Source organism: Triticum aestivum, chromosome 7A, assembly GCF_018294505.1.
Source record: "Triticum aestivum cultivar Chinese Spring chromosome 7A, IWGSC CS RefSeq v2.1, whole genome shotgun sequence".
Classification (NCBI taxonomy): Eukaryota; Viridiplantae; Streptophyta; class Magnoliopsida; order Poales; family Poaceae; genus Triticum; species Triticum aestivum.
This window is the reverse complement of record NC_057812.1, coordinates 546,937,469-546,964,573: the sequence shown is the minus strand read 5'-3', so window position 1 is coordinate 546,964,573 and position 27,105 is coordinate 546,937,469. Positions and strand designations below refer to the sequence as shown.

Sequence of the window (27,105 nt, the reverse complement as noted above, 5' to 3'; positions counted from 1 at the left end):
GGAAAGGAGGAAAGGAGGAAAGGGGGGCCGCGTGCCCTGCCTCCTCTCTTCTACCAGTTGGCCCATGAGGCCCAATCACTCGGAACCTTTCCGATGTCCGAATATAGTCGTCCAATATATCGATCTTTACGTATCGACCATTTTGAGACTCCTCGTCATGTCCCCCATCTCATCCGGGACTCCGAACTACCTTCGGTACATCAAATCACATAAACTCATAATACCGATCGTCACCGAACGTTAAGCGTGCGGACCCTATGGGTTCGAGAACTATGTAGACATGACCGAGACACGTCTCTGGTCAATAACCAATAGTGGAACCTGGATGTTCATATTGGCTCCAACATATTCTACGAAGATCTTTATCGGTCAAACCGCATAACAACATACGTTGTTCCCTTTGTCATTGGTATGTTACTTGCCCGAGATTTGATCGTCGGTATCTCAATACCTAGTTCAATCTCGTTACTGGCAAGTATCTTTACTCGTTTCGTAATGCACTATACCGCAACTAACTCATTAGTTGCATTGCTTGCAAGGCTTATAGTGATGTGCATTACCGAGAGGGCCCAGAGATACCTCTCCGACAATCGGAGTGACAAATCCTAATCTCGATTTATGCCAACTCAACAAGTACCATCGGATACACCTGTAGAGCACCTTTATAATTACCCAGTTACGTTGAGACATTTGGTAGCACACAAAGTGTTCCTCCGGTAATCGGGAGTTGCATAATCTCATAGTCATAGGAACATGTATAAGCCATGAAGAAAGCAATAGCAGTAAACTAAAACGATCAAGTGCTAAGCTAACGGAATGGGTCAAGTCAGTCACATCATTCTCCTAATTATGTGATCCCATTTATGAAATGACAACTCATGTCTCTGGTTAGGAAACATAACCATCTTTGATTATCGAGCTAGTCAAGTAGAGGCATACTAGTGACACTCTGTTTGTGTATGTATTCACACATGTACTATGTTTCTAGTTAATACAATTCTAGTATGAATAATAAACATTTATCATGAAATAAGGAAATAAATAATAACTTTATTATTGCCTCTAGGGCATATTTTCTTCAAGGATGTGCCTATTGTGGTTGCAAACATTACTATTTTAACGGACTTTGTTATTCTTCATATTCCCGAGGATGATAGTATGTCTATTATCCTTGGTAGACCCCCTTTTTGAATACAGCAGGGCCTATTATTGATTGCAACAAAGGGAATGTCACTTTTCATGTTAATGGTAATGAGCATACGGTACACTTTCCGAGGAAACAACCTCAAGTCCACAGTATCAATTCTATTGGAAAATTTTCAACGATTACTATTGGAGGTTTTGAATTCCCTCTTCCTACTGTCAAGAAGAAATATGATATTCTTATTGTTGGGGACATGCACATCCCCGTTGAGGTAACCTAGTGTTATTCGAAAATTCTCTAGTTTCATTTTATTCAGAAAGGGTTTGTTAACAAGACTTGATCAACCTTATTAGTGGATTCCTTTTGATGAGCATGAGATGGATGAAGTTAGAAAGCACAATTCTCTGTACCCTCCTTTTACTTTCTGTTATTTATATTAAATAAAGTAAAATAGTATTTTTTGTCTCTTTTCTGAATTATCCTTGCAATAAAAATACCTCGAAAATAAATTTTCTCCAAATGTCATGAAAATGAAATATGATTTTTTGTAGAATATTAAAGAATTATTGGCACTGAGAACACACCAAGGGCCCCACCATTGATCCACGAGGGTGCAGGGCGCCCCCTGCCTCGTGGACCCCACTAGACCCCCTCCACTTATTCCAGCACCCATTCACTTCGTCTTCCTCCAGAAAAAATCCTCACATAGCTCAAACCCGTGTTCTATCTCATCTTGCTACCATTTTTTATCTCCTTGCTCAAAGCTCCATTCACAAAATTGTTTGTGGAGATTGTTCTTCGGTATGCGACTCCTCCAATGTTCCAATTAGTTTTTGTTCTAGTGCTTTATTTATTGCAAATTTTTGCTGCTAAGGTGACCCTGTTCTTGAGCTTGCATGTCAAATTTATATGGTCCAAAGTAGTTTTAATGCATGATATAGCCTCTAGGCACTTGTGGGAGTAGTTGCTATCAATTTTGTTGAGTTTGGTTCACTTTTATTTTGAGTCACTAAAAATTTCAGAAAATTTTCAAAGAAAAAAATGCTTAGGAAAATGTACCAAGGTGGTTCCTCAAGGAAGCAACGACCAAGGCTCGCGATACGTGAGTCGGACAATGAACCACCGAGGGAAGCTTAAGTGCGGCCATGTGAATGGCCGTTAGAGGAGTTTATGGTCCAGGCAGACATCAAGAATGAATTTGATGCGTATATGCATAATGCTGATCTTGAGGACTTCGTGTCAGATAAGTGCCTGCAGTACCACTATCTAACTGATTCCTTTGTGAGGAGGTTTAAATTTACATCATCGTGCAATTCTCACACTGTTTTATTTGATCTTTATGATAAATCATATAGCATGGACCTAGAAGATTTTAATACTGCTTGCAAACTCCCGCAGTGAGGCAATGTTAGTGAACCTCGCAAATATGAATATAAAGACTTTCTTGCTACTATCACTGTGGGGGCTCTAGGGAAATCACACAAGCCACCATAGGGAGCATTCATTTCCCTTCCATACATTATTTGCTCTCTTTAATGGTAGATGCATTAATGGTAAAGATGAGGCTTGTCACATGTGCATTCCAGATCTTTGTGTCCTCAAAAGTGCGGTATTAGGAGATAAACAATATAACTTGGGGGCCATTGTTGCACGAAGGTTGCATCTTAACGGTATAAGTGGAGATTTGTTTGGTGGAATTTATGCAACTCGTGTAACTAATTATCTTAATGTACCCATACATAGAAATGATATAGAGCTACCTTCTTCTTATCTAGATTATAATGCTATGGTTTGCCATTGGTTTCTTGAGAGGAACGAACAGTTCCTCCAGTACCGACTAATCTTTGACTAACAGCGCACTGTCCATGTTGTCCTCCCTCCTCCTACTTTCTTTAACTTTCAGGCAAAAAGGATATATGTTATAACTAGGGAGGAGGCGAACGAGTATGAGAGGAGGACGGAGGCAGCTCGCCTCCAAGTTGCAGCTCTTCAGGCAGTAGCTGCTGCATCTCAGTACGACCCCAACAATAAATTTGGATATCCACCAGGCCAGCAGTGGTCATAGACCAACTTAGGCCAAAAGCCTAAGCTTGGGGGAGTACGTATTTCTCACCAGCATTACATTCATGTTCACACACTAATTCTAGTTGTCGGTGCTCATACTTTTTCATTGTACTATCCATGCTAGTTTATTTTCTTTTCTAAGCCTTCTTCTTGTGTGTTTGAAAAACCTTAAGAAAAATAAAAAAAATAGTTGTAGCTTTTAGCTAGTTTACTTTTCATGCATGTTGTAGTAGTAATTAAAAGAAAACTCAAAAAGATTTCTCGTTCTTCTTTTGCTTGTTGGGAGCTTTCCCGTGTAAATAGTTTTATTTCTTTTCTTATCCTTTGGGGGTCGAGAGGAGAATACCATGATGAAAATATTGAGTGGCTCTCATATGCATTATTGTTGATTTAACCAAGAGCCCATATTACCTTGTTTTCTCCCTTGTATTAAATACTTGCAGATTCCAGCTTAGTACAATGCACGTGCACTATTATTATTATCCACACCGTTCGGTCGTGCGAGTGAAAGGCAATAATGACGATATATGATGGACTGATTGGGATGAGGGAAGCTGGTATGAACTCGACCTATCTTGTTTTTGTAAATATGATTAGTTCATCTTTCCTGATTCAGCCTATTATGAATGAAACATGTTTGCAATGACAATTAGAGATTATAGTTGCCCATGCCATGCTTAATTAGCTAGGAGTTTATAATAGTTTACCTTGCGTGCCAACATGCTATTAAAATGGTTGTGATGTGGTATGATAGGGTGGTATCCTCCTTTGAATGATTCGAGTGGTTTGACTTGGCACATGTTCACGCATGTAGTTGAAACAAAATCAACATAGCCTCCATGATATTTATGTTCATTGTGATTTATATCCTACTCATGCTTGCACTCATTATTGATTAATCTTAACGCATGTTCATGACTGTTGTAGCTCTCTAGTTGGTCACTTCCCAATCTCTTTCTAGCCTTCACTTGTAGTAAGCAGGAATACTGCTTGTGCATCCACTTCCATAAACCCCAAAGTTATTCCACATGAGTCCACCATACCTTCCTATAAGCGGTATCTACCTGCCGTTCCAAGTAAATTTGTATGTGCCAAAATCTAAACCTTCAAATGAAATTCTGTTTTGTGTGCTCGAATAGCTCATCAACTAGGGTTGTCTATATATTCCATGCTAGGTGTGTTATTCTCACGATGAGTGGACTCTGCTCATCACTCACGAGAAAATGACTGGTAACGGGGATGCCCAGTCCCATGCTCAAATCAAAATAATTGCAAACAAAACTCCCCTAGGATTATTGTTAGTTGGAGGCACCCATTGTTTTGGACAAGCCATGGATTGTTGTTTGTTGGTGGTGGGGAGTATAAACTTTACCATTCTATTTGGGAACCGCCTATAATGTGTGTAGCATGGAAGATATCGAGATCTCTTGATTGTTATGTTGACAATGAAAGTATACCACTCAAAATATTATTTATCTCTGTTTCAAAACTCGAGCTCTAGCACCTCTGAAAATCCCTACCTCCCTCTGTGAAGGGCCTATCTATTTACTTTTATGTTGAGTCATCACCCTCTTATTAAAAAGCACCAGTTAGAGAGCACCGCTGTCATTCGCATGCATTGCTATTAATTTACATTGAGTATGACTGTGACTGGATCTCTTTTACCATGAATTACAATGTCTAGTCAGTCCTTGATCTTCAGGGGTGCTCTGCATTTATGTTTTGCAGTCTCAGAAAGGGCTAGCGAGATACCATCTTGTTATATCATGTTATGATTGTTTTGAGAAAGTGTTGTCATCCGAGATTTATTATTATTGCTCGCCAGTTGTATGCCATTGATATGAGTAAACATGAGACCTAAATGTTATTGTGAGTATGGTTAGTTCATAATCTTTGCTGAAAACTTGAATGTTAGCTTTACATATTTGCAACAACAAGATCAAACAAAGTTTGTAAAAGTTTTTCTTTATCACTTTAAGTTTGTCAACTGAATTGCTTGAGGACAAGCAAAGGTTTAAGCTTGGGGGAGTTGATACGTCTCCAACGTATCTACTTTTCCAAACACTTTTGACCTTGTTTTGGACTCTAACTTGCATGATTTGAATGGAACTAACCCAGACTGACGTTGTTTTTAGCAGAATTGTCATGGTGTTATTTTTGTGCAGAAATAAAAGTTCTTGGAATGACCTAAAAATCCATGGAGACACGTTTTGGAATTAATAAAAAATACTTGTGAAAGAATCAACATCAGGGGGCACACCCTGTCCACTAGGGTGCAGGGCGCCCCCCTGGGGCGCGCCCCTGCCTCATGGGCCCCCTGAGACTCCACCAACGTCAACTCCAACTCTATATATTCACGTTCGGGGAGAACAAAAATCAAAGAGAAGGATTCATCATGTTTTACGATATGGATCCGCCGCCAAGCCCTAATCTTCATCGGGAGGGCTGATCTGGAGTCCGTTCAGGGCTCCGGAGAGGGGAATCCGTCGCCATCGTTATCATCAACCTTCCTCCATCACCAATTTCATGATGCTCTCCACCGTGCGTGAGTAATTCCATCGTAGGCTTGCTGGACGGTGATGGGTTGGATGAGATTTACCATGTAATCGAGTTAGTTTTGTTAGGGTTTGATCCCTAGTATCTATTATGTTCTAAGATTGATGTTGCTATGACTTTGCTATGCTTAATGCTTGTCACTAGGGCCTGAGTGCCATGATTTCAGATCTGAACTGAGTTCTTGATCCTATCTTGCAATTCAATAGTCACCTACTATGTGTTATGATCCAGTAACCCCGAAGTGACAATAATCGGGACCACTCCCGGTGATGACCGTAGTTTGAGGAGTTCGTGCATTCACTAAGTGTTAATGCTTTGGTACGGTACTCTATTAAAAGGAGGCCTTAATATCCCTTAGTTTCCAATAGGACCCCACTGCCACGGGAGGGTAGGACAAAAGATTTCATGCAAGTTCTTTTCCATAAACATGTATGACTATATTCGGAATACATGCCTACATTACATTAATGAATTGGAGCTAGTTCTATGTCACCCTATGTTATAACTGTTGCATGAGGAATCGCATCCAACATAATTATCCATCATTGATCCATTGCCTACGAGCTTTTCACATATGGATCTTTGCTTAGTTACTTTTCCGTTGCCATTGTTACGATTGCTACAAAAACTACTAGTGTTACTTTTGCCAACGTTACCATTACTTCCATACTACTTTGCTACTAAATACTTTGCTGCAGATATTAAGTCTTTCAGGTGTGGTTGAATTGACAACTCAACTGCTAATACTTGAGAATATTCTTTGGCTCCCCTTGTGTCGAATCAATAAATTTGGGTTGAATACTCTACCCTCGAAAATTGTTGCAATCCCCTATACTTGTGGGTTAGCATAATCCTATTATTGACCGGTTATGTTTGAGCCATGTCTCCACTTCATAAAATGCTTCACATGTTTGGTATGTTGCTTTAATAGAGATGGTTGCATACACCGTGTGATGCAGAGGCCATGTGTTTAACCTCTTTTTGAAGAAAGATGAAAGGGCTCTCACTGATGCTCCTCCAGACCGCTAAGCTCGCCCACATATATATGGAACACCAACGAACATGTATAATCTAATCACGAGCACAAATGCATCCACATGAATAGTACATTCTAAAAAATAGTAAACAAAAAAACTGATTATTTTTGTATGAACATCAACAAAAAATTTAACATCATGCAAAATTTCACCTTGAAATGACATCCATTCAGGTCTGTAGAGAAAAGACAGAATTCGAGTCTCAAAACAAGCATTTTGGAGCATAGATTTTGTTTTTTAGCGAGTAAATAGCAAAAAAACTACCACATTATAGGCCATGGTTAAACAAAACTACCATTTTTTTAATTTCACAAAAATCTACCACAATTTTGGTTCGTTGTTCCGAAAACCCGAATGACCATATGATTTTAAATTGATCCAGTTTATGAAAGATCGAGCCTACTCCTAAACATATATACCATTGACTGCTGTTTGTTTAACCATTAACTTACACGTAGGGTCCACACGTAAGCTCTCTCTTCCTTCTATCCCTCTCCTTCCCTTGTCTCTCTCCCTCTTGAGCCATGACTGGCACACCACAGTCAACGCCAAGTCCGGCGCTGCGACAGTCGGACAGCACCGCCACGGCTGGCTTGCTACTCGGGAACAGGGCGGCGGAGCACGATGTCATAAGGAGCCGCAGTTGCAAGCAACAGCAGAGCAGCAGGCGCAAGGAGCAGCAGCAAGCAACAACGGCAAGGAGCGGCAGTCGCAAGGACTAACAGCAGCGGTGGGCAGCGGCGCCTAGCTGCCTCCCTGTTCTCATCCATGCTCCCCGTCAAGCAGCAGCGGTGGCAGCGGGCAGCAGCAAGCATGGTGGCAGCGAGTGCTACTTCTTGAGCTTGTGTTGCTTTTTCTCTTGAAGAGGAAAGGGTGATGCAGCAAAGTAGAGATAAGTATTTCCCTCAGTTTGAGAACCAAGGTATCAATCCAGTAGGAGACAACACACAAATCACCAATACCTGCATAAACAATCAAACAACTTGCACCCAACGCGATAAATGGGTTGTCAATCCCTTCACGGTTACTTGCAAAAGTGAGATCTAATAGAGATAGATGAAACTAAACAAAATATAAAGTAAATATTTTTGGTATTTTTGGTTTATAGATTGGAAAGTAAAAGATTGCAAAATAGTAGATCAGAAACTTATATGATGGAAAATAGACCCGGGGGCCATAGGTTTCACTAGAGGCTTCTCTCAAGATAGCAAATAACACGGTGGGTGAACAAATTACTATCGAGCAATTGATAGAAAAGCGCAAAGTTATGACGACATCTAAGGCAATGATTATGAAATATAGGCATCACGTCCGTGTCAAGTAGACCGAAACGATTCTGCATCTACTACTATTACTCCACACATCGACCGACTCCTACCTGCATCTAAAGTATTAAGTTCATGAAGAACAGAGTAACGCTTTAAGTAAGATGACATGATGCAGAGGAATAAACTCAAGCAATATGATGTAAACCCCATCTTTTTAATCCTCGATGGCAACAATACAATACGTGCCTTGTTGCCCCTACTGTCACTGGGAAAGGACACCGCAAGATTGAACCCAAAGCTAAGCACTTCTCACATTGCAAGAAAAACCAATCTATTTGGCCAAACCAAACCGATAGTTCGAAGAGAATTACAAAGATACCAAATCATGCATAAAAGAATTCAGAGAATATTCAAATAATATTCATAGATAAGCTGATCGTAAATCCACAATTCATCGGATCTCGACAAACACACCGCAAAACAAGATTACATCGGATAGATCTCCAAGAACATCGAGGAGAACATGGTATTGAGAATCAAAGAGAGATAAGAAGCCATCTAGCTACTAGCTATGGCCCGTAGGTCTGTGGTAAACTACTTACGCTTCATCGGAAGGGCAATAGAGTTGATGTAGAAGCCCTCCATGATCGACTCCCCCTCCGGCAGGATGCTGGAAAAGGCCCCAAGATGGGATCTCATGAGAACAGAAGGTTGCGGCGGTGGAAAAGTGTTTTTGTGGATAGTTCTGGTGGTTTGGGAATATATGTGAATATATAGGAGGAAGATGTAGGGAAGGGGGTCACCGAGGGGCTCACAAGGTAGGGGGCGCGCCCTCCACCCTAGTGGCCGCCTCGTGGCTCTTCTGACTTGCACTCCAAGTCTCCTAGGTGTCTTCTAGTCCAACAAAAATCACCGCGAAAGTTTTATTCCGTCTGGACTCCATTTAGTATTCCTTTTCTACGAAACTCAAAAACAAGGAAAAACAGAAACTGGCACTGGGCTCTAGGTTAATAGGTTAGTCCCAAAAATAATATAAAATAGCATATTAATGCATATAAAACATCCAAAACAGATAATATAATAGAATGGAACAATAAAAAATTATAGATATGTTGGAGACGTATCAGCGAGCGGCGCAAGCAGCACGACGGGCAATGCAAGCTGCAAGAAGTAGGAGGGTGAAAGGATCGAGAAGAGGTGTCTAGAGGGGGTGAATAGACTCTTAACAAGAGAAAGTTGCGGTTTTTATTTTCTTCAAGTTAAGGTGGAGTATTAGCACATGTTTAAACATTCACAATACATATCAAGCAAGCATGACAAGAGTATATGGGCAGAGGAAAGTAAAGCATGCAACTTTGCAAGAATGTGAAGGGATAGGATTGGAGTTTGCAAATTCAATTGGAGACACGGTGATTTTTGGTGTGGTTCCGCTAGGTGGTGCTATCGTACATCCATGTTGATGAAGACTTCAACCCACGAAGGGTAACGGTTGATGTCGATCTCCTTGCCCGTACAAACTCCTTGGTTCAACTCCACAATCTTGATGGAGGCTCCCGAGTGACACCTAACCAATCTAGGAGACACCACTCTCCAAAAGGTAATAGATGGTGTGTTGATGATGAACTCCTTGCTCTTGTGCTTCAAATGATAGTCTCTCCAACACTCAACTCTCTCTCATAGGATTGGATTTGGTGGAAAGATGATTTGAGTGGAAAGCAACCTGGGGAAGGCTAGAGATCAAGATTTATGTGGTTGGAATGGAATATCTTGACCTGAACACAAGTGTAGGTGGTTCTCTCTTAGAAAATGTATGATGGAAGTGTAGGCATGTTCTGATGGCTCTCACAATGAATGAAGAGTGGGTGGAGGGGTATATATAGCCTCCGCACAAAATCTAACCGTTACACACAATTGACCAAACTCGGTGGGACTGAATCAAAAAACTCGGTCAAACTGATTCAATTCATAATGTGACCGTTAGTCTTTTCGGTGGGACCGACATGATCAACTCGGTGGGACCGATGTGCTAGGGTTAGGGTAAAACCTCATCTTGGTTTGACCGACTACACAAACTCGGTGGGACCGATTTGGGTAATAAGCGAAATAGAGAGTTGGTCAAGCAAACTCGGTGGGACCGATTGCATATCTCGGTGAGACCAAAATTATTGCAATAGGTAACAGAGATTTTGCAAGCCCATCTCGGTGAGACCGAGATCCCATCGGTGAGGCTGAATTGATTAGGGTTTTTGGTAGTGGCTATGTCAAGTGAACTCGGTGGCATTGGATGGAAAATTTTGGTGGGGCCGATTTTGACTTTTGGTTTGGGACATATGTGGATATGAGAAAGTGGTTGAGGGCTTTGGAGCATATCACTAAGCACTTTGAGCAAGCAAGCCATTAAGCAACACCTCATCCCCTTTTAATGGTATTGGATTTCCTATGGACTCAATGTGATCTTGGATCACTATAAACAAAATCTAGAGTCTTGAGCCAATCTTTTGTCCTTAGCATTTTGAAGGGGTTCCACATCTTCTTGTCCATGCCACTCCATCTGTTGAACTTGTCTGAAATATACTAGATGAAAACATTAGTCCAACAAGAGATATGTTGACATTAATTACCAAAACTACCCAGGGAGCACTTGTGCTTTCAATCTCCCCCTTTTGGTAATTGATGACAACATACATCAAAGCTTTAGATAAAGATATATAGAATAGCAAGTAAAGCTTTGGAAAGACATGTAACATGCATGAACTCCCCCTACATGTATGCAATCATGTCAATATGGAAAGTAAGAGCATGTGAATGCATAAACATGACAGAGCAAGCAATGTGTACATGTATCTTGGCTATATGCATTAGAGCAAATGATGTGAGTGTATGAGGTTGTAACTTCATGCTCATGATTCCTTCTTGCAAACAATATGTACATTAGTAAGAAATCTTCATGCACATGAGTGTGATGCATATACTTACCTTGTGGTCTCGAGCTAGCTTTGGAAGAGATGAACCTGGGTAAACAAGGTTAGATAACACAGATACATCAACTAGACAGAGCAAACGAAAGAACCACAAGAGCACCAAGACTGGGATGACATGTAGAGAGTGAATACTAGGTACTCTATAGGTAGACATGTCCCCAAAGGATAAAGATATGCAATGAATTCAAGGATTTCCTTCCCTAGCAGTCTTCCTTCCCTAGCAGTCTTTCTCCCCCTGAATCTTGTATTGGATAATGGGAGAACATAGGTAAACAAAATCAGAGCAAAACAGATCATAAATATAAACATAACATAGACATGTCTTCCCCCTCTTAAAGACATGTGACTTCTCTCCTCTTGAACACTCTGGGGCCTTTGATGAGATTACCTCTCTCTCCCTTTTTCTCCTCTCCCCCTTTGAAGAGAATAAGCTTTGATGTGATCTCTCTCCCCCTTTGACATCAATTTCCAAGAAGGTACCTTCTGGAGTGTGAGTCAAAATAGGTTTGGTCCTTGAGTCACGGAGCAAAGCAGCATATAGATTGTGATGCTGGTAGAGGACAAGAATCATTGAGTGGAGCTAGAACAAAAGTGCAGGAACAAGCGGCAAATTGTCTTCTCCGCAGTGAAATCGTTGATACCGAGTTGTAGTCTTCGGTGGTACCGAATTGGTTCGGTTTGACCGAAAACAACATATCGGTATGACCGAGTTCAACACAGAGAGAACACTTGTCACCTCATCTCATTAGGCAAATAAGATCTCACAAAGATTTGCAAGTAATTAACTAAAGGATTTGCAATGAATTGGATGCTGGGAATGCAGAGCAAAACAGAGAAAAAAGAAAAGAAATCTAGATGAAGGGAAATAAATATGCAAGGGGCAAATGCAAGAAACATAGAAATACTAGAGAACTTCATCTAGAATTGGTCGGTGACAGAGTCACCTATGTTAGAGTATATTGACTGAGGAGTCAAGTGAGAACACTTGATCGTAGGTCATACTCATCGTTTAAGCTCAAAATGGGGTTACCATTTATCGTTTAAGCTTTTGATGTATTTGCATCTTGTTGAGTTGCTTTGACCCATGACTCGGGAGTAAAGCTTTTCTAAGATGGAATAACATACCTTGGGTGGTGGTGTTGAACTTGATCATGTAGTTGAACTTGTGTGCGTTGCTCAAGGTTGATGTAGCTCATTGAGTTGGGAGCACCACTTGTAATTTGGAGTCCATCTACCTACATGGGTTAGTCTTGCAAGGAAGAGCACTTGTGTATCTAAAATGACAAACATGAAATTTGATATAGAATTTGTCAAAGGACATGTTGAAGGATTTCATGCTCCCTTTTCTTCAACCACCATTGAGTAGAGACTTGGTGATGTAAAGATTGCTCAAGATGTGAGTGGGTTGCAATCTCATGGACTTAGATTCATCCAAGTACCTACAAGGGTTAGATAGCATGCAAGGGTGCAAATATATCCAAGACATATGATCATCATCATAAGAGAAGAAGTCAAGGATTAGTCAAAGGCTTATGCCTTGCATGTATCCGAATGGAGATTCTACTCCAAGTTTGAAGCATCAATGATGTTCAATTCACCTCTCAAACGGCAAAAGACTTTCTCATCAAGCGGTTTGGTGAATATATCCGCCAATTGCTTATCGATACGAACGTGCTTAAGATCAATGTCTCCTTTAGCAACATGATCTCGATTGAAATGATGACGAACTTCAATATGCTTAGTTCAAGAATGTTGCGCGGGATTGTGAGCAATCTTAATAGCACTTTCATTGTCACAAAGCAAAGGAACGTGTTTCACATATATCCCATAATATTTAAAAGTTTGGGTCATCCAAAGTAATTGAGCACAACATGAACCAGCGGCAATGTATTCCGCTTCGGCGGTGGATAAGGATACCGAGTTTTGTTTCTTGGAAGATCAAGACACGATAGATCTACCAAGAAATTGACAAGTACCCGAAGTGGACTTTCTATCAACCTCGTCTCTGGCATAGTCCGAATCAGAGTAGCCAACAAGATCAAAAGAGGACACTTAGGATACCAAATGCCAAAATTTGGTGCATGTATTAAGTATCCCACTATCCTTTTCACAGTCGTAAGATGACATTCTTTGGGGGCCGCTTGATATTGTGCACACATGCACACACTTAGCATGATATCGGGACGGTAAGCCCATAGATATAACAATAAACCAATCATAGAGCGATAAACCTTTTGGTCAACTGGGTTGCCATCCTTGGTCAAGTCAAGATGTCCACTAGTAGGCATGGGAGTTTTCATACCTTTGCTTTCTTGCATGTTGAACTTCTTGAATAAGTCCTTGGTGTACTTTGTTTGAGAAAAAAGGTGTTGTCCTTAGTTTGCTTGATTTGCAAACCAAGAGAACTTGAGTTCACTCATCATAGACATCTAAAACTTTTCCGACATTAGCTTCCCAAACTTTTCACTAAAATGAGGGTTAGTCGAACCAAATATGATAGCATCAACATAAATTTGGCACACAAATAATTCACCATTAACCCTTTTAGTAAAAAGAGTAGAATCTAATTTTCCAATTTCAAAGCCTTTTTGATAAGGAACTTGGTCAAGCATTTATACCACGCTCTAGGAGCTTGTTTAAGACCATAAAGAGCTTTGTGAAGTTTGTAAACATGATTAGATTTCTTAGGATTGACAAAGCCGGGAGGTTGTTTAACATAAACTTCCTCCTCAATTTCACCATTAAGAAACACACTCTTAATGTCCATTTGGTACAAGGTGATATCATGGTGATTATCATAGGCAAGTAAGATGTGGATGGACTCAAGTCTAGCAACGGGGGCATATGTCTCACCGTAGTCCATACCTTCAATTTGAGTGTAGCCTTGGGCGACGAGACATGCTTTGTTGCGGACGACTTGACCATCTTCGTCTTCCTTGTTGCGAAACACCATTTGGTACCAATGATGTTGTGGTTGTTGTCGGTCTTCTCGACCAATGTCCACACTTGGTTTCTCTCAAAGTTGTGTAGCTCTTCATGCATGCATTTATCCAATCCGGATCTTCCAATGCTTCTTCAACCTTCATAGGCTCAATGCTAGAGATGAATGAATAATGTTCACAAAAATTAGCCAAACGAGATTTAGAGCGAGTGATTCTCCCGGTTTGAATATCATTGAAGATTTGTTCGACGGGATGGTATCTTGAGACTCTTGCTTGAACTCGTGAAAGCTTTTGCTTGGGTCGGGGTGGAACATCTTCTCCGTCATCTTGTCCTTCTTCATTGTTGACGTTGCCATTTCCTTGTCGTGGTGGAGAAGGGGGTTGATGAGATTCATCTTGGTGTACTTCCTCGTTTTCTTCGTCTTGGTGTGTCCCACTTGTGGATGCTTCCGTATCAACTCTTGGTTCACCTTGTCGTGAGGTAGAGGCTTCCACTTGGATGGACGAGGTACTCTCCTTCACCTCCGTTGGACGAATCTTGCCAATATACAAGTCTTGGATTGCTTCCGAAGGATCCTTATCTCCTACATCAATTGGCAATTGCTCTAATTGAGAGCCGTTAGATTCATCAAACTTCACATCTACCGTCTCTTCAACCTTTCGGGTGAAATTGTTGTAGACACGGTAAGTGTGAGAGTTTGAGCCATAACCAAGTAGGAAACCTTCATGAGAGTCAGGAGCAAATTTAGAACGACGATGCTTATCAAGAATGTAGCACTTTGAGCCAAAAACTCGAAAGTATCCAACTTGGGGTTTGTTACCGGTGAGAAGATCGTATGGCATCTTGCCGAGCAGCTTGTGAAGATACAAGCGATTTGTTGCATGACAAGCTGTCTCAACCGCTTCCGCCCAAAAATGTTTTCGAGTCCTGTACTCATCAAGCATTGTTCTCGCCATCTCAATAAGGGTTCGGTTCTTCCTCTCAACAACTCCATTTTGTTGAGACGTGTACGTAGCCGAGAACGCATGTGAAATCCCATCTTCGTCAAGAAAGGTATCCACATTTGTGTTTTTGAACTCCGTTCCGTTGTCGCTATGAACCTTCTTGATCTTCACTTCAAATTGATTTTGGGCCTTCCTAGCGAAGTTTTTGAAGATCTTTTGGACCTGCGATTTATCATTAAGAAAGAACACCCACGTAAATCTTGAAAAATCATCGACTATGACTAGACCAAATGAGTTACCACCGAGACTCTTGTAGGCATTGGGACCAAATAGATCCATGTGAAGTAGCTCAAGCGGTCTTCTCGTGGTCACGATGTTCTTCACGGGGTGGCTTCCTCCAACTTGTTTTCCTGCTTGACAAGCACTACAAAGTCTATCCTTGTCAAATATAACATCTTTTACTCCAAGGATATGATCACCTTTAATAAGCTTATCAAGATTTCACATGCCCACATGACCTAACCTTCTATGCCACAACCAGCCTTTCGAGGATTTAGCAATTAGGCAAGTTCTAGTGAAATCAACAATATATAGATCACCTCTACATGTACTGGTAAAGACCATTTTATGATTATCTCTACGAAACACTTGGCAATCTACTTCAGTAAATAGGACATTGAAACCAAAGTCAGCAAGTCTAGATACGGAAAGTAAATTGTAGCCAAGAGATTCAACGAGCATAACATTTTGTATGGATCTATCATGTGAGATGGCCACCTTACCAAGGCCAACCACCTTACCCTTTGAGTTGTCACCAAAAGTGACATACTTTCAAGGGCCGTTGTTTTCAGCAAGCTCACGAAACCTATCTTTGTCTCCGGTCATATGATAGGCACACCCACTATCAAGAACCCATTCCTTTCCTCCAGCCATGTAGCCGCGAAGATTAGCCATAAGACCAAAGTGTATCATTGCATCATCAAGATCATAGTCACTATCATCAAGACCAAAGTGTCTCATTGCTCTGATACAAATTGAAAGGATCAAGAAGAGGTGTCTAGACGGGGGTGAATAGACTCTTACCAAGAGAAAGTTACAGTTTTTATTTTCTTCAAGTTAAGGTGGAGTATTAGCACATGTTTAAACATTCACAATACATATCAAGCAAGCTATTATTTTTTTGATCACGTCTTAACAGGTGGTGCTATCGTACATCCACGTTGATGGAGACTTCAACCCACGAAGGGTAACGATACGTCTCCAACATATCTATAATTTTTGATTGCTCCATGCTATTATATATTCTGCTTTGGATGTTTAATGGGCTTATTTATACACTTTTATATTATTTTTGGGACTAACCTATTAACCGGAGGCCCGGCCCAAATTGCTGTTTTTGCCTATTTCAGTGTTTCGCAGAAAAAGAATATCAAACGGAGTCCAAATGGAATGAAACCTTCGGGAGCGTGATTTTTGGAACAAACGTGATCCAGGGGACTTGGAGTGGACGTCAACCAACCAACGAGGAAGCCACGAGGCAGAGGCATGCCTACCCCCTGGGTGTGCCCTCCACCCTCGTGGGCCCCTCGTGGCTCCACTGACCTACTTCTTCCTCCTATATATACCTATGTACCCTGAAAACATCGGGGAGCACCACGAAAACCTAATTCCACCGCCGCAACCTTCTGTACCCGTGAGATCCCATCTTGGGGCCTTTTCCGGCGCTCCGCCGGAGGGGGCATTGATCACAGAGGGATTCTACATCAACACCATAGTTTCTCCGATGATGTGTGAGTAGTTTACCTCAGACCTTTGGGTCCATAGTTATTAGCTAGATGACTTCTTCTCTCTCTTTTGATCACAATACAAAGTTCTCCTCGATTCTCTTGGAGATCTATTCGATGTAATCTTCTTTTGCGGTGTGTTTGTTGAGATCCGATGAATTGTGGGTTTATGATCAAGATTATCTATGAGCAATATTTGAATCTTCTTTGAATTATTTTATGTATGATTGGTTATCTTTGCAAGTATCTTCGAATTATCTGTTTGGTTTGGCCTACTAGATTGATCTTTCTTGCAATGGGAGAAGTGCTTAGCTTTGGGTTTAATGTTGCGGTGCTCGATCGGAGTGACAGTAGGGGAAACAACACGTATTGTATTGTTGCCATCGAGGATAAAAGTTGGAGTTTATATCATATTGCATGAGTTTATCCCTCTACATCATGTCATCTTGCTTAAAGCGTTACTCCGTTCTTATGAACTTAATACTGTAGATGCATGCTGGATAGCGGTCGATGTGTGGAGTAATAGTAGTAGATGCAGGCAGGAGTCGGTCTACTTGTCACAGACGTGATGCCTATATACATGATCATACCTAGATATTCTCATAAATATGCTCAATTCTATCAATTGCTCGATAGTAATTTGTTCACCCACCGTAATACTTATGCTATCTTGAGAGAAGCCACTAGTAAAACCTATGGCCCCCGGGTCTATCTTCTATCATATTAATCTTCCGTCAATTAGCTATTTCTGGCACCGTTTACTTTGCAATCTTTACTTATATCATAAAAATACCAAAAATATTTATCTTATTATTATTATCTCTATCAGATCTCACTCTTGCAAGTGGTCGTGAAGGGATTGACAACCCCTTTATCGTGTTGGTTGCGAGGTTCTTATTTGTTTGTGTAGGTACGAGGTGACTCGTGCATGGTCTTCTACTGGATTGATACCTTGGTTCTCAAAAACTGAGGGAAATACTTACGCTGCTTTGCTGCATCACCCTTTCCTCTTCAAGGGAAAACCAATGCATGCTCAAGAGGTAGCAGATAACGGTTGCGCGAGTCCACGGAGGGCTCCACCCATGAAGGGTCGACGAAGAAGCAACCTTGTCTATCCCACCATGGCCATCGCCCACGAAGGACTTGCCTCACTAGGGTAGATCTTCACGAAGTAGGTGATCTCCTTGCCCGTACAAACTCCTTGGTTCAACTCCACAATCTTGACAGAGGCTCCCAAGTGACACCTAACCAATCTAGGAGACACCACTCTCCAAAAGGTAATAGATGGTGTGTTGATGATGAACTCCTTGCTCTTGTGCTTCAAATGATAGTCTCTCCAACACTCAACTCTCTCTCATAGGATTGGATTTGGTGGAAAGATGATTTGAGTGGAAAGCAACTTGGGGAAGGCTAGAGATCAAGATTTATGTGGTTGGAATGGAATATCTTGACCTCAACACAAGTGTAGGTGGTTCTCTCTCAGAAAATGTATGACAGAAGTGTAGGCATGTTCTGATGGCTCTCATCATGAATGAAGAGTGGGTGGAGGGGTATATATAGCCTCCACACAAAATCTAACCGTTATACACAATTGACCAAACTCGGTGGGACCGAATTAAAAAACTTGGTCAGACCGATTCAGTTCATAATGTGACCGTTAGGATTTTCGGTGGAACCGACACGATCAACTCGGTGGGACCGATGTGCTAGGGTTAGGGTAAAACCTCATCTCGGTTTGACCGATTACATAAACTCGATGGGACCGGTTTGGGTAATAAGCGAAACAGAGAGTTGGTCAAGCAAACTCGGTGGGACCAATTACATATCTCGGTGAGACCGAAATTATTGCAATAGGTAACAGAGAGTTTGCAAGCCCATCTCGGTGAGACTGAGATCCCATCGGTGAGACCGAATTGATTAGGATTTTTGGTAGTGGCTATGTCAAGTGAACTCGGTGGCGCCGGATGGAAAATTTCGGTGGGGCCGAGTTTGACTTTTGGTTTGGACATATATGGATATGAGAAAGTGGTTGAGGGCTTTGGAGCATATCACTAAGCACTTTGAGCAAGCAAGCCATTAAGAAACATCTCATACCCTTTTAATAGTATTGGCTTTCGTATGGACTCAATGTGATCTTGGATCACTAAAAACAAAATGTAGAGTCTTGAGCCAATCTTTTGTCCTTAGCATTTTGAAGGGGTTCCACATCTTCTTGTCCATGTCACTCCATCTATTGAACTTGTGTGAAATATACTAGATGAAAACATTAGTCCAACAAGAGATATGTTGACATTAATTACCAAAACCATCCAGGGAGAACTTGTGCTCTCAGAGGGCCACGGGGCAAGCAGCAGTGGCGACAGGTAGCGCAAGCAACATCAGTTGGTGAGCGGCGACAAGCAGCGGCACGACAAGGCATCGCGACAAGCAGTAGCGCGGCGGCTAGCATCAACACGGCAAGGCGGCGCGGCGGCAAGCGGCAACACGACAGGTAGCAGTGCAACAACCAACAACTTTTTATCTCTACTCTTATAAAAAGCCGAGTTGGTGATGATGGTGTGCCTATCATCCTTCATTTACAACCGTTCGATTTACATCCAACGCATTTGAGACAAACTATGTCAGCTTTGCAAAAAGACCCCCACACTCTAGTCCTCGTTCATAGATAACCCCCTGCCTCTCACGTTCAGCCACTCCCCCTCCCACCTCATCTAGCCATCTCAGGAAAAAATAAGAATTATCTAGAGAGGTTGTTGCTCTCGGCGCTTTCTGCCCCCAACGCCTCTCATGCCTTCTCTCAGACCGCATTCCCAACCACCACCACGACCCCCTCCTCCTCGCCATCTCCTCCGCCCCTTCCCAAGTCATCCCGAGTTACCTTCATGGGGATCTAGAAAAAAAATCGATACTCAAAAAATAATTTCTAATGATCATTTTTTGCAAGGCACAATAAGTATTTCTTCATGAAGTTTTGGATGCATGTTGAACACTTGAATGCTTTTGTTTGCAAAAGATATTTTTTAATCTATTTTGCCTACATTTACTATTCACCAGATGCTTGTGAGCTCTAGAGAAGAATGAATATTCAAAGAAACCTATCGATATTTGTTACACATGAGATGACCCCACATGGCCACATACTTTGTTAAATAAACAACTGCCAGATCAATGCATTTTGATGTACCGTGCAACGCACGAGCATCTTACTAGTTTATAAAAAAAAGCCTCCCGATTGCTTTTTATCTAAAAGTTAAAGGGACCTGATTGCTTTAAAAAAAATTGGCCCCACCTATCATAACCTGTCAACGGTCAACCTAACGAGTGGACCCGAGCTGCCATAATCATGCTTAAAGTTAACCAACATATGCATCAGTGTGACACATTAGTTTTTTGGAACAACGAACAAAAATTGTGGTAGATTTTCGAGAAATGTTAAAAAGTGATAGTTTTCAGTAACCCTATACCATAACGTGGTAGGTTTTTGCTATTTTGGTTGAACTTCAACAAAAAAAATCTGAAAAATAGTAAACAAAATAAAAAAACACTGAATTGCTTTGTATGAACATCAAAAAAACTTTAACATCCTTCCTCCAAATTTTCACCTGTACAGAAAAAACAAAATTCAAGTCTCAAAGAGAAGCATTTTGGAGCACACATTTTGGTTTTTTGCACACCTCTGCAAATATCTTTTCGTGGCGATTTTTTGCAGGATGTTAAAACTTGTTCGTTGATCCAGAAAAAATTCAGATTTTTTTATTCGTTTTTCTTTTTTTTTCTTTTAGAACGAAGGCTCAAGGAGAGCCCGACTTTGAATGAATGAACGTTGTTTTTCTAATTTTTTTTGGAATTCACTGTTCATACGGGTGCATTTGTGCTCAGGATTAAAGTAACACTTTAGAACACCAATGCAAATTACTGGCAGGAATCATTACCACGGCATCGACAAACAACGTTGCAACAATGTTTCTCACCTTCTCTTGCTGCTTCCCTCGTACTACTAAAGTGTGTAGTACGACGGCATGGAGCTGTGCACGGACAAGAGAAGCAGAGAGCTTAGAGAGATGCAGCCTAGAGCCAGGGCGAGTCGTAGACGGGGGTGACGACGGACTTGACGGCGAGGAACTTGTCGAGCGCGTGCATGCCGTCGTCCTTGCCGAACCCGCTCATCTTGCGGCCCCCGAACGGGCAGTCGCTGTCCATGGCGAAGTAGCAGTTCACCCACACCACCCCGGCGCGGATCGACCGCGCCATCCTGTTGGCCACGTTGATGTCCTTGGTCACCACCCCCGCCGCCAGCCCGTACCTCGTGTCGTTGGCCCTCGCGATCGCCTCCTCCACCGACCTATATGTAGAAGATCATCACAGATTCAGAGTGCAATAGCAGATCTATGCCGATCATCCGGAATGAACTTACGTGAACTTCATAAGGCACATGACGGGTCCGAAGATCTCCTCCTTTGCAATGATCATGTCATCCTGTTCAGAGATTCCGTACCATGATGTCAGATGTGCTAGATAGAGAGTGAAGTGATCATGTAACGGGATTACAGTTTGTGGTCTGGCGGTGAATTTCGACCTTAACATCGGTGAAAACCGTGGGCTCGATGTAGTAGCCTCTCTGGCCAAAGGGCTTCCCCCCTGTCAGGACGGTGGCCCCTTCTCTCTTGCCATGGTCGATGAAGCCGAGCACCCTCTCATATTGAGCCTTGTCCACCTACACACATGACATGAGTAGCACCTGCTAAGTTTCTGATACAACAAGAAAATCAACTTGTGTCGCACAAACAACAGTGGGTCGATGCCTGAATTTTAAACCTGAGGCCCTTGATTGACGCGAGGATCGAAAGGGTCCCCGACGACCCAACTCTCCATGCGTTGCGCCAGCTTCTTCACGAACCGGTCGTAGATGCCCTCTTGCAGGTACACACGGCTCGCCGCAATGCAAGCTTCTCCCTGTGAATTCCCGGTTCAGTCTTGAGACCCATGAATGATCCCTCGTATGGCTACGCTACGACTGATCATTAACATTTTCTTCACCTTGTTGAAGAAGTTGGCGGCGATGGCGAGACCCACGGCCATGTCGACGTCTGCGTCGTCGAAGATGATGAGGGGAGATTTGCCACCCAGCTCGAGCGACACCGGCTTCAGGTTGCTCCTCGCCGACGCCTCCATTATCAGCCGCCCAACTGCTGTTGATCCCGTGAAACTCACCTGCACGGACAAACGACCAGAGCAAGAAAACAGTATGACCACTTGCTGAGGTACAACTACTGAATGACTGATGCTGTGAGATTACCATGTCGACGTCCATGTGAGACGCGATCGCCGCTCCCGCCGTCGGGCCGAAGCCGGTGATCACATTGATCACCCCATCCGGGACTCCGGCCTGCTCAAGAACAGAGCGCCAAAAGTTCATAACAGCAGAGACATCACGTTGTGTCTCACGTGTTAAGTGACCGATCTGACCTGCTTGGCTAGGTGAGCGAAGTACAGGGCACTGAGCGGGGTCTGCTCGGCCGGCTTGACGACCATGGTGCAGCCGGCGGCAAGCGCCGGGGCGACCTTGGAGAAGAACATGATGGCAGGGAAGTTCCAGGGGATGATGAGCCCGGCGACGCCCATGGGCTCGCGCAGGGTGTGCCCCTGGAACTGCCTCGACATCTTGAGCGTCTCGCCGTGGATCTTGTCGGCCGCACCCGCGAAGTAGCGCAGGGACCTCACGGCGGTCGCCATGTCGACCGCCCTGGTGACGGTGCACGGCTTGCCGGCGTCCAGGCTCTCCAGCAGAGTCAGCTCGTCCGCGTGCCCCTCCACCAGGTCCGCGTACTTCATCATGATTCTTCCTCTTTCCTGCGCGCCATTGGTTGTTTTTCAGGTAAACATGCCAAGGGCCATTCGCCATGAGGAGTTGACTGAAGAAAGAATCCTACGGATCCGGGCATGCGAGGCCATTTGCCATGATCGAAGGCTTCTCTTGCCGCCTTGACCGCCAGGTCCACGTCCTTCTTGTCACCTTCGGCGATGCTGGCGATCACATCCCCGGTACGCGGATCCCTGGTCTCGAATGTCTTACCTGATCAAAGAGACCACCAACATAACAGCCGTGCAGTTCAGATCAGAAGGGGAGAAAAACTACTGAATTAGCTATCAGTTCAGATCAGAAGGGGAGAAAAACCACCATCAGGTACTTAAATCTTACGCCTGTTGTTACCCCTGGGGCCGTAGCTGACACGAACAGACGAACTGATCAGCTATCAGTTTATACAGATTTCGAATGGCTTACAGATTCCTTTCTCTCTGTTGACCGAGTTGCACCATAATGTAATTTCTAAAATACTCGGTTATTGACTTCTTATTGGAGCAAAATCTAAAGGCTTCACATTTCCCACTAAATTTACAAAATCTTAGTTGATTAAGCTTAGCAAACACAAGATTTTGATATTCTTATTGGAATAAGCATCCAGCCCTCAGCCATTGGTCGAGTTAGGGGACGTTACAATAACACAAGTTTAACCCTTACTCCCTCTGTCTTTGAAAGAGTGTACTTCTAACAAAGTTGGAGGGTCAAATTATCTCAAAATAGGGGAAACCCTTTTTGGTAAATTATCTCAAAATTTGACCAAGTTTGTGCAAAATTACAACAATGTTTGTGAAACCAAATAGGTATATGATGAAAATATATTTTATCATGAATCTAATGCTACTAATTTGATGGCATAATTATTGGTGTATTATTGTATAAATACGGTCAAATATAAAAGAGTTTGACTTTCCATCAAAGTTGGAAGTACACTCTTTCAAGGACTGTGGAGTAATTTTTAAGGAGTAGTACTACTTATTATGATGACCCGGCTGTGGTTTAGCACATGTGACATCCTAGGCACTAGAAACCGTTGGAAAGAAAGTCATAACATTTCAAAATAAAATCTGAGAGGAGTTCTTAAAAGATCTGAGTATATTAACAAAACAAGAGATATTTTGTGAGAAACATGGAAATCCAACAATTATTAAAATGAGAAGAATCGGAAATTTTACAAAAAGAAAGACAAAATCATAGTAAGCATTACAAAAAAAAATCTAGAACTATCGTGATTTTGTATGAATTTTATTGAATAATTATGAGGTAATGTATTTTCTTAATTTTAAAATTTATTTCATGTAAAAAATTTCACACTTTTTAGCAACTGTACTGAAATGTTTTGATTTTTCAAAAAAAAAATCTTAATTTTGTATTTTAGTGTCAATTTTGGAGATTGGAGTGATGTTTGCCCAATCGTTTTTTCGATAACGACAAGGCCATGGCCTCTATTTCTCCCATCAGGTGTCTTCCTGACTCGCTAGATTGTTCTTTAGTGTGGTTGATGCCCCCTCTCCATCGGAGCGGCGTTAGATCCGCCACCGTTGCAAAGCTCACGAAAGCTATGTTCAAAAGATGGTTCGGCGTTGGGATTTCGATCCACACAAGGCTTCTACGATGGATCCTATTCTTTAGGTGTTGGCCCCATTGGATCTTAGCTCGCCGACTTCCCAACCGCAAGTTGTAGTGGTGACGCGACGCCGGCTGGTGTGAAAGAATGTGTTCGCTTGGCTCGCTGAAAACCGAGTTGTAATTTCTTTTTTTTATGTCTTGTGTGTATTCTTACCATTTCCGAAGGAACTGGCCTATATTTCTTTTCAATTTCTACTAAAGGGTTTCTATCCATTAATAGCCTTTAATTTAATACAAATGCAGAGACCTTTTTACAAAGAAACATCTGACAAAAGGGCAGTTATTTTTACCGCTGGAAAGGGCACCTCTGTCATACTGCGTCTGGGAACTTTACCGGCAACCCGGGCGAGCAGCCTGGAAGGCTGGAGCATGCAGACAAGCAAGCAAGGGGGCCGCCCAACCGGCCAAGGCCAAGCCAGTAAAACGCGAACGCGAGCGGTCGCTTCTAGAAGGCGACGGGCCTCGACAGCGACGGACCCTACTCGTCGCCCGTCCCGTGTCGTGGGTCGTTGGAATCGGATTTTCACGATCGCATTTTCACGGGCGCGCGCTCGTACAAACAAGAAACGGACATGGCTACAATCGGGACCAGACCAGAGGAGAACGAAAGGAAGGACACGCGGGAGTGGGCCGGCCGTGGCGGTACAGTGGCTGCATCGCCCCGCTGCAGATCCCCCATGCGCGCGCACCGCACGTGAAATGGTACGCATGAGCTTCTAGAAGAACACATGTATTGTTGTGGCCATTTTAGCATGCCCGGTGGCTCCTGCGAGCTCATCAGTCCCGTTTGGGCAGAGGTCAGATGGGCTACAGCTTGTGATTACCAAATTTAGGTTAGCCAGTGCGTGCCTTGCTGTATAGGACGTTTTTAGCTAAGCACCCTGCCACGCCACCTTTTTTTCCTTTCAAAAAGGATGCTAGAGCCCTCTCTCTCTCTCTTTCTCTCTCTCTCTCTCTCTATGCATCAAAGTTGATGCAAACGCGACGAGGTCAAAGACATGATCAGGTAGAATAGTACAAAATTTAAACTACTATGATCGGCCCATTACAAGAGACGAGTAAGAATTTCAGGCACCTACGACTAAGTCGGCTTCTTCCGCGACAACTCCTTGAGCAAGAGATGCTCGCCCTCACCTCACGCCTCGGTTCGCCGTGTCCAGCCGAGACATCACATGTCTACTCTTTAATTTGCAGGAAGCTACTCCTGTTACTCACGTGGATTGCGCTTTGTTCGCTTGATTACTCATGATGGCTGATTTTCTCTTTGAGAAAAGGACAAGGGAAAATTATGGGTAACTGCTATAGCTTTGCGAGGCCGCGGAGAGCGGACATGCCATGTTCCCGAGGAACTGTGCGTCGTGGACATTCGGCACCGCGCCAGAAACCGGCCTCATATCCGGTGGATAGAGCATTCACTGTTCAGGATTCAAGGTTCAGCTAACCACGACCGAACCTCACAACAAACTAGACCGAACAGCAGTTTCTTGGCTTGTAGATTGCGCCTTAGTTCACTACCAAAATGGTGCTAGTAAAAAAATATTTGCTTCGACTGCTGTAATGGTGACCAAGCAATTTCCTGGGATAACCAGCATCGATCCGGCCTATCTTACCAAGGCGACCATGACAGTGCAGGCCAGAGGCCATGATAGATGCGTGCGCGAGACAAAAGCAGGCAGATACGTACCGGAGACGGCGTCGACGAAGGCCCCGTTGATGAAGAGCTTGGTGTGCCTGATCTCCGGCATCTCCATGGGCACGCCGCTGCCGCCGCCGTTGCCGTTCTCCGCGGCGCGCGCCTTGCCCCCGTCGCCATTGCGCTCGCTCGCCATGGCCTCTTGCTCTCTTCTCCCAGACCGGTGTCGGCTCTCGCGGAGTGTGATGTACTCCTGTGTGTGGAGAGTGGAGAGTGGAGTGAGGACAACAGGACGGGGTTCGTGTTTTAATGTTGCGGCTTGGCTGTGACCTGCCCGTTTTGTTAGCTTGTGGGGCGGTGGAGCCGTGGAGGGGTCTCCCGCACGGCGGCCACGCCATCCGCGCGTGTCGAAAAAATTATGCCGGGCCGACACACGTCTCAACTGTTAACGTCTGTAATAATAACAGCCCCGTCACCGCATCTAAATGTGTTTTAATTATTACACATCTAATCTAACTGATTTAATCAAACATAGAGATGAAAAAAGAATGTGTCTAGGGCATATCTAGATGTGCTTTAGTTATTGCACATCTAAGTGGGTGAATCAAATATAAAGAGAAAAAGAAAAAAGAAAAGAAAATATCCACACGAATCTCAACATAAGATCAATGACATAGGACTTAGATGTGCAATACTTATTGCACATCTAGATGTGCTTTAGCAAAACTGATAAAAAAATAAAAAGTAAAAAGTCACACGAATCTCTGCGTAAGATCAATGACATGTAATTTAGATGTGCGATACTTATGGCATATTTAGATGCGCTTTAGCAAAACTGATATGTTATGTCACGGTAGTTGTTCCTTCACGGTTTTGTTTTTGACACAAGACAAAAGATTTGCCATTTCATTGATTAAGAAGGAAGTTTCAAACGAAAGTTGTAAAGTGACAAAAATGAAAAATCAATAAAAGGTCTACTCTTGCAGCATCACAACACTCATGTGCTTCACACCGGCCACCACCCAAGAGACACCTCCACTTTGATCTACTGATTAGAACCGTGAAAGGGATGGTCGTGTTTCTAATAGCCTGGCATTACACTCCGCCCATATCTCCAATGAGATGAGCATCATCAGGGAGGCCAGCAACTTAGGGGATCCAAGGCGAATCTGAAGATTGTTGTTCCACCATGCTCTCATGGAAGCCATTGTGTGCATGGCCGACGTAGATATGTGATGCATACCAAGCCACGGAAGAATATG

General features: G+C 42.9%; 1 protein-coding gene across 1 annotated transcript; it reads right to left on the bottom strand.

Annotated features, from left to right (window-relative positions):
* Positions 1-20,633: 20,633 nt before the first annotated feature.
* LOC123148107 (aldehyde dehydrogenase family 2 member C4) lies at positions 20,634-26,146 on the bottom strand. The gene is made up of 9 exons (XM_044567462.1): positions 25,895-26,146; positions 22,652-22,794; positions 22,188-22,571; positions 22,018-22,107; positions 21,759-21,932; positions 21,537-21,674; positions 21,298-21,435; positions 21,136-21,197; positions 20,634-21,063 (listed from the first exon to the last, which is right to left on the bottom strand). The coding sequence occupies exons 1-9, from the start codon at positions 26,037-26,039 to the stop codon at positions 20,790-20,792; spliced, it is 1,548 nt and encodes a 515-aa protein (XP_044423397.1). The 5' UTR covers positions 26,040-26,146; the 3' UTR covers positions 20,634-20,789.
* Between the last annotated feature and the right edge of the window lie 959 nt (positions 26,147-27,105).

Bases quoted from the DNA above. Each gene is read 5' to 3' on its own strand.
- LOC123148107 (XM_044567462.1), bottom strand. From the start codon at position 26,039: ATGGCGAGCGAGCGCAATGGCGACGGGGGCAAGGCGCGCGCCGCGGAG. The intron at 22,108-22,187 runs GTCAGATCGGTC...GTTCTTGAGCAG, and splicing joins TCGCTCACCTAGCCAAGCAG to GCCGGAGTCCCGGATGGGGT. The intron at 21,064-21,135 runs GTAAGTTCATTC...TTCTACATATAG, and splicing joins ATGTGCCTTATGAAGTTCAC to GTCGGTGGAGGAGGCGATCG.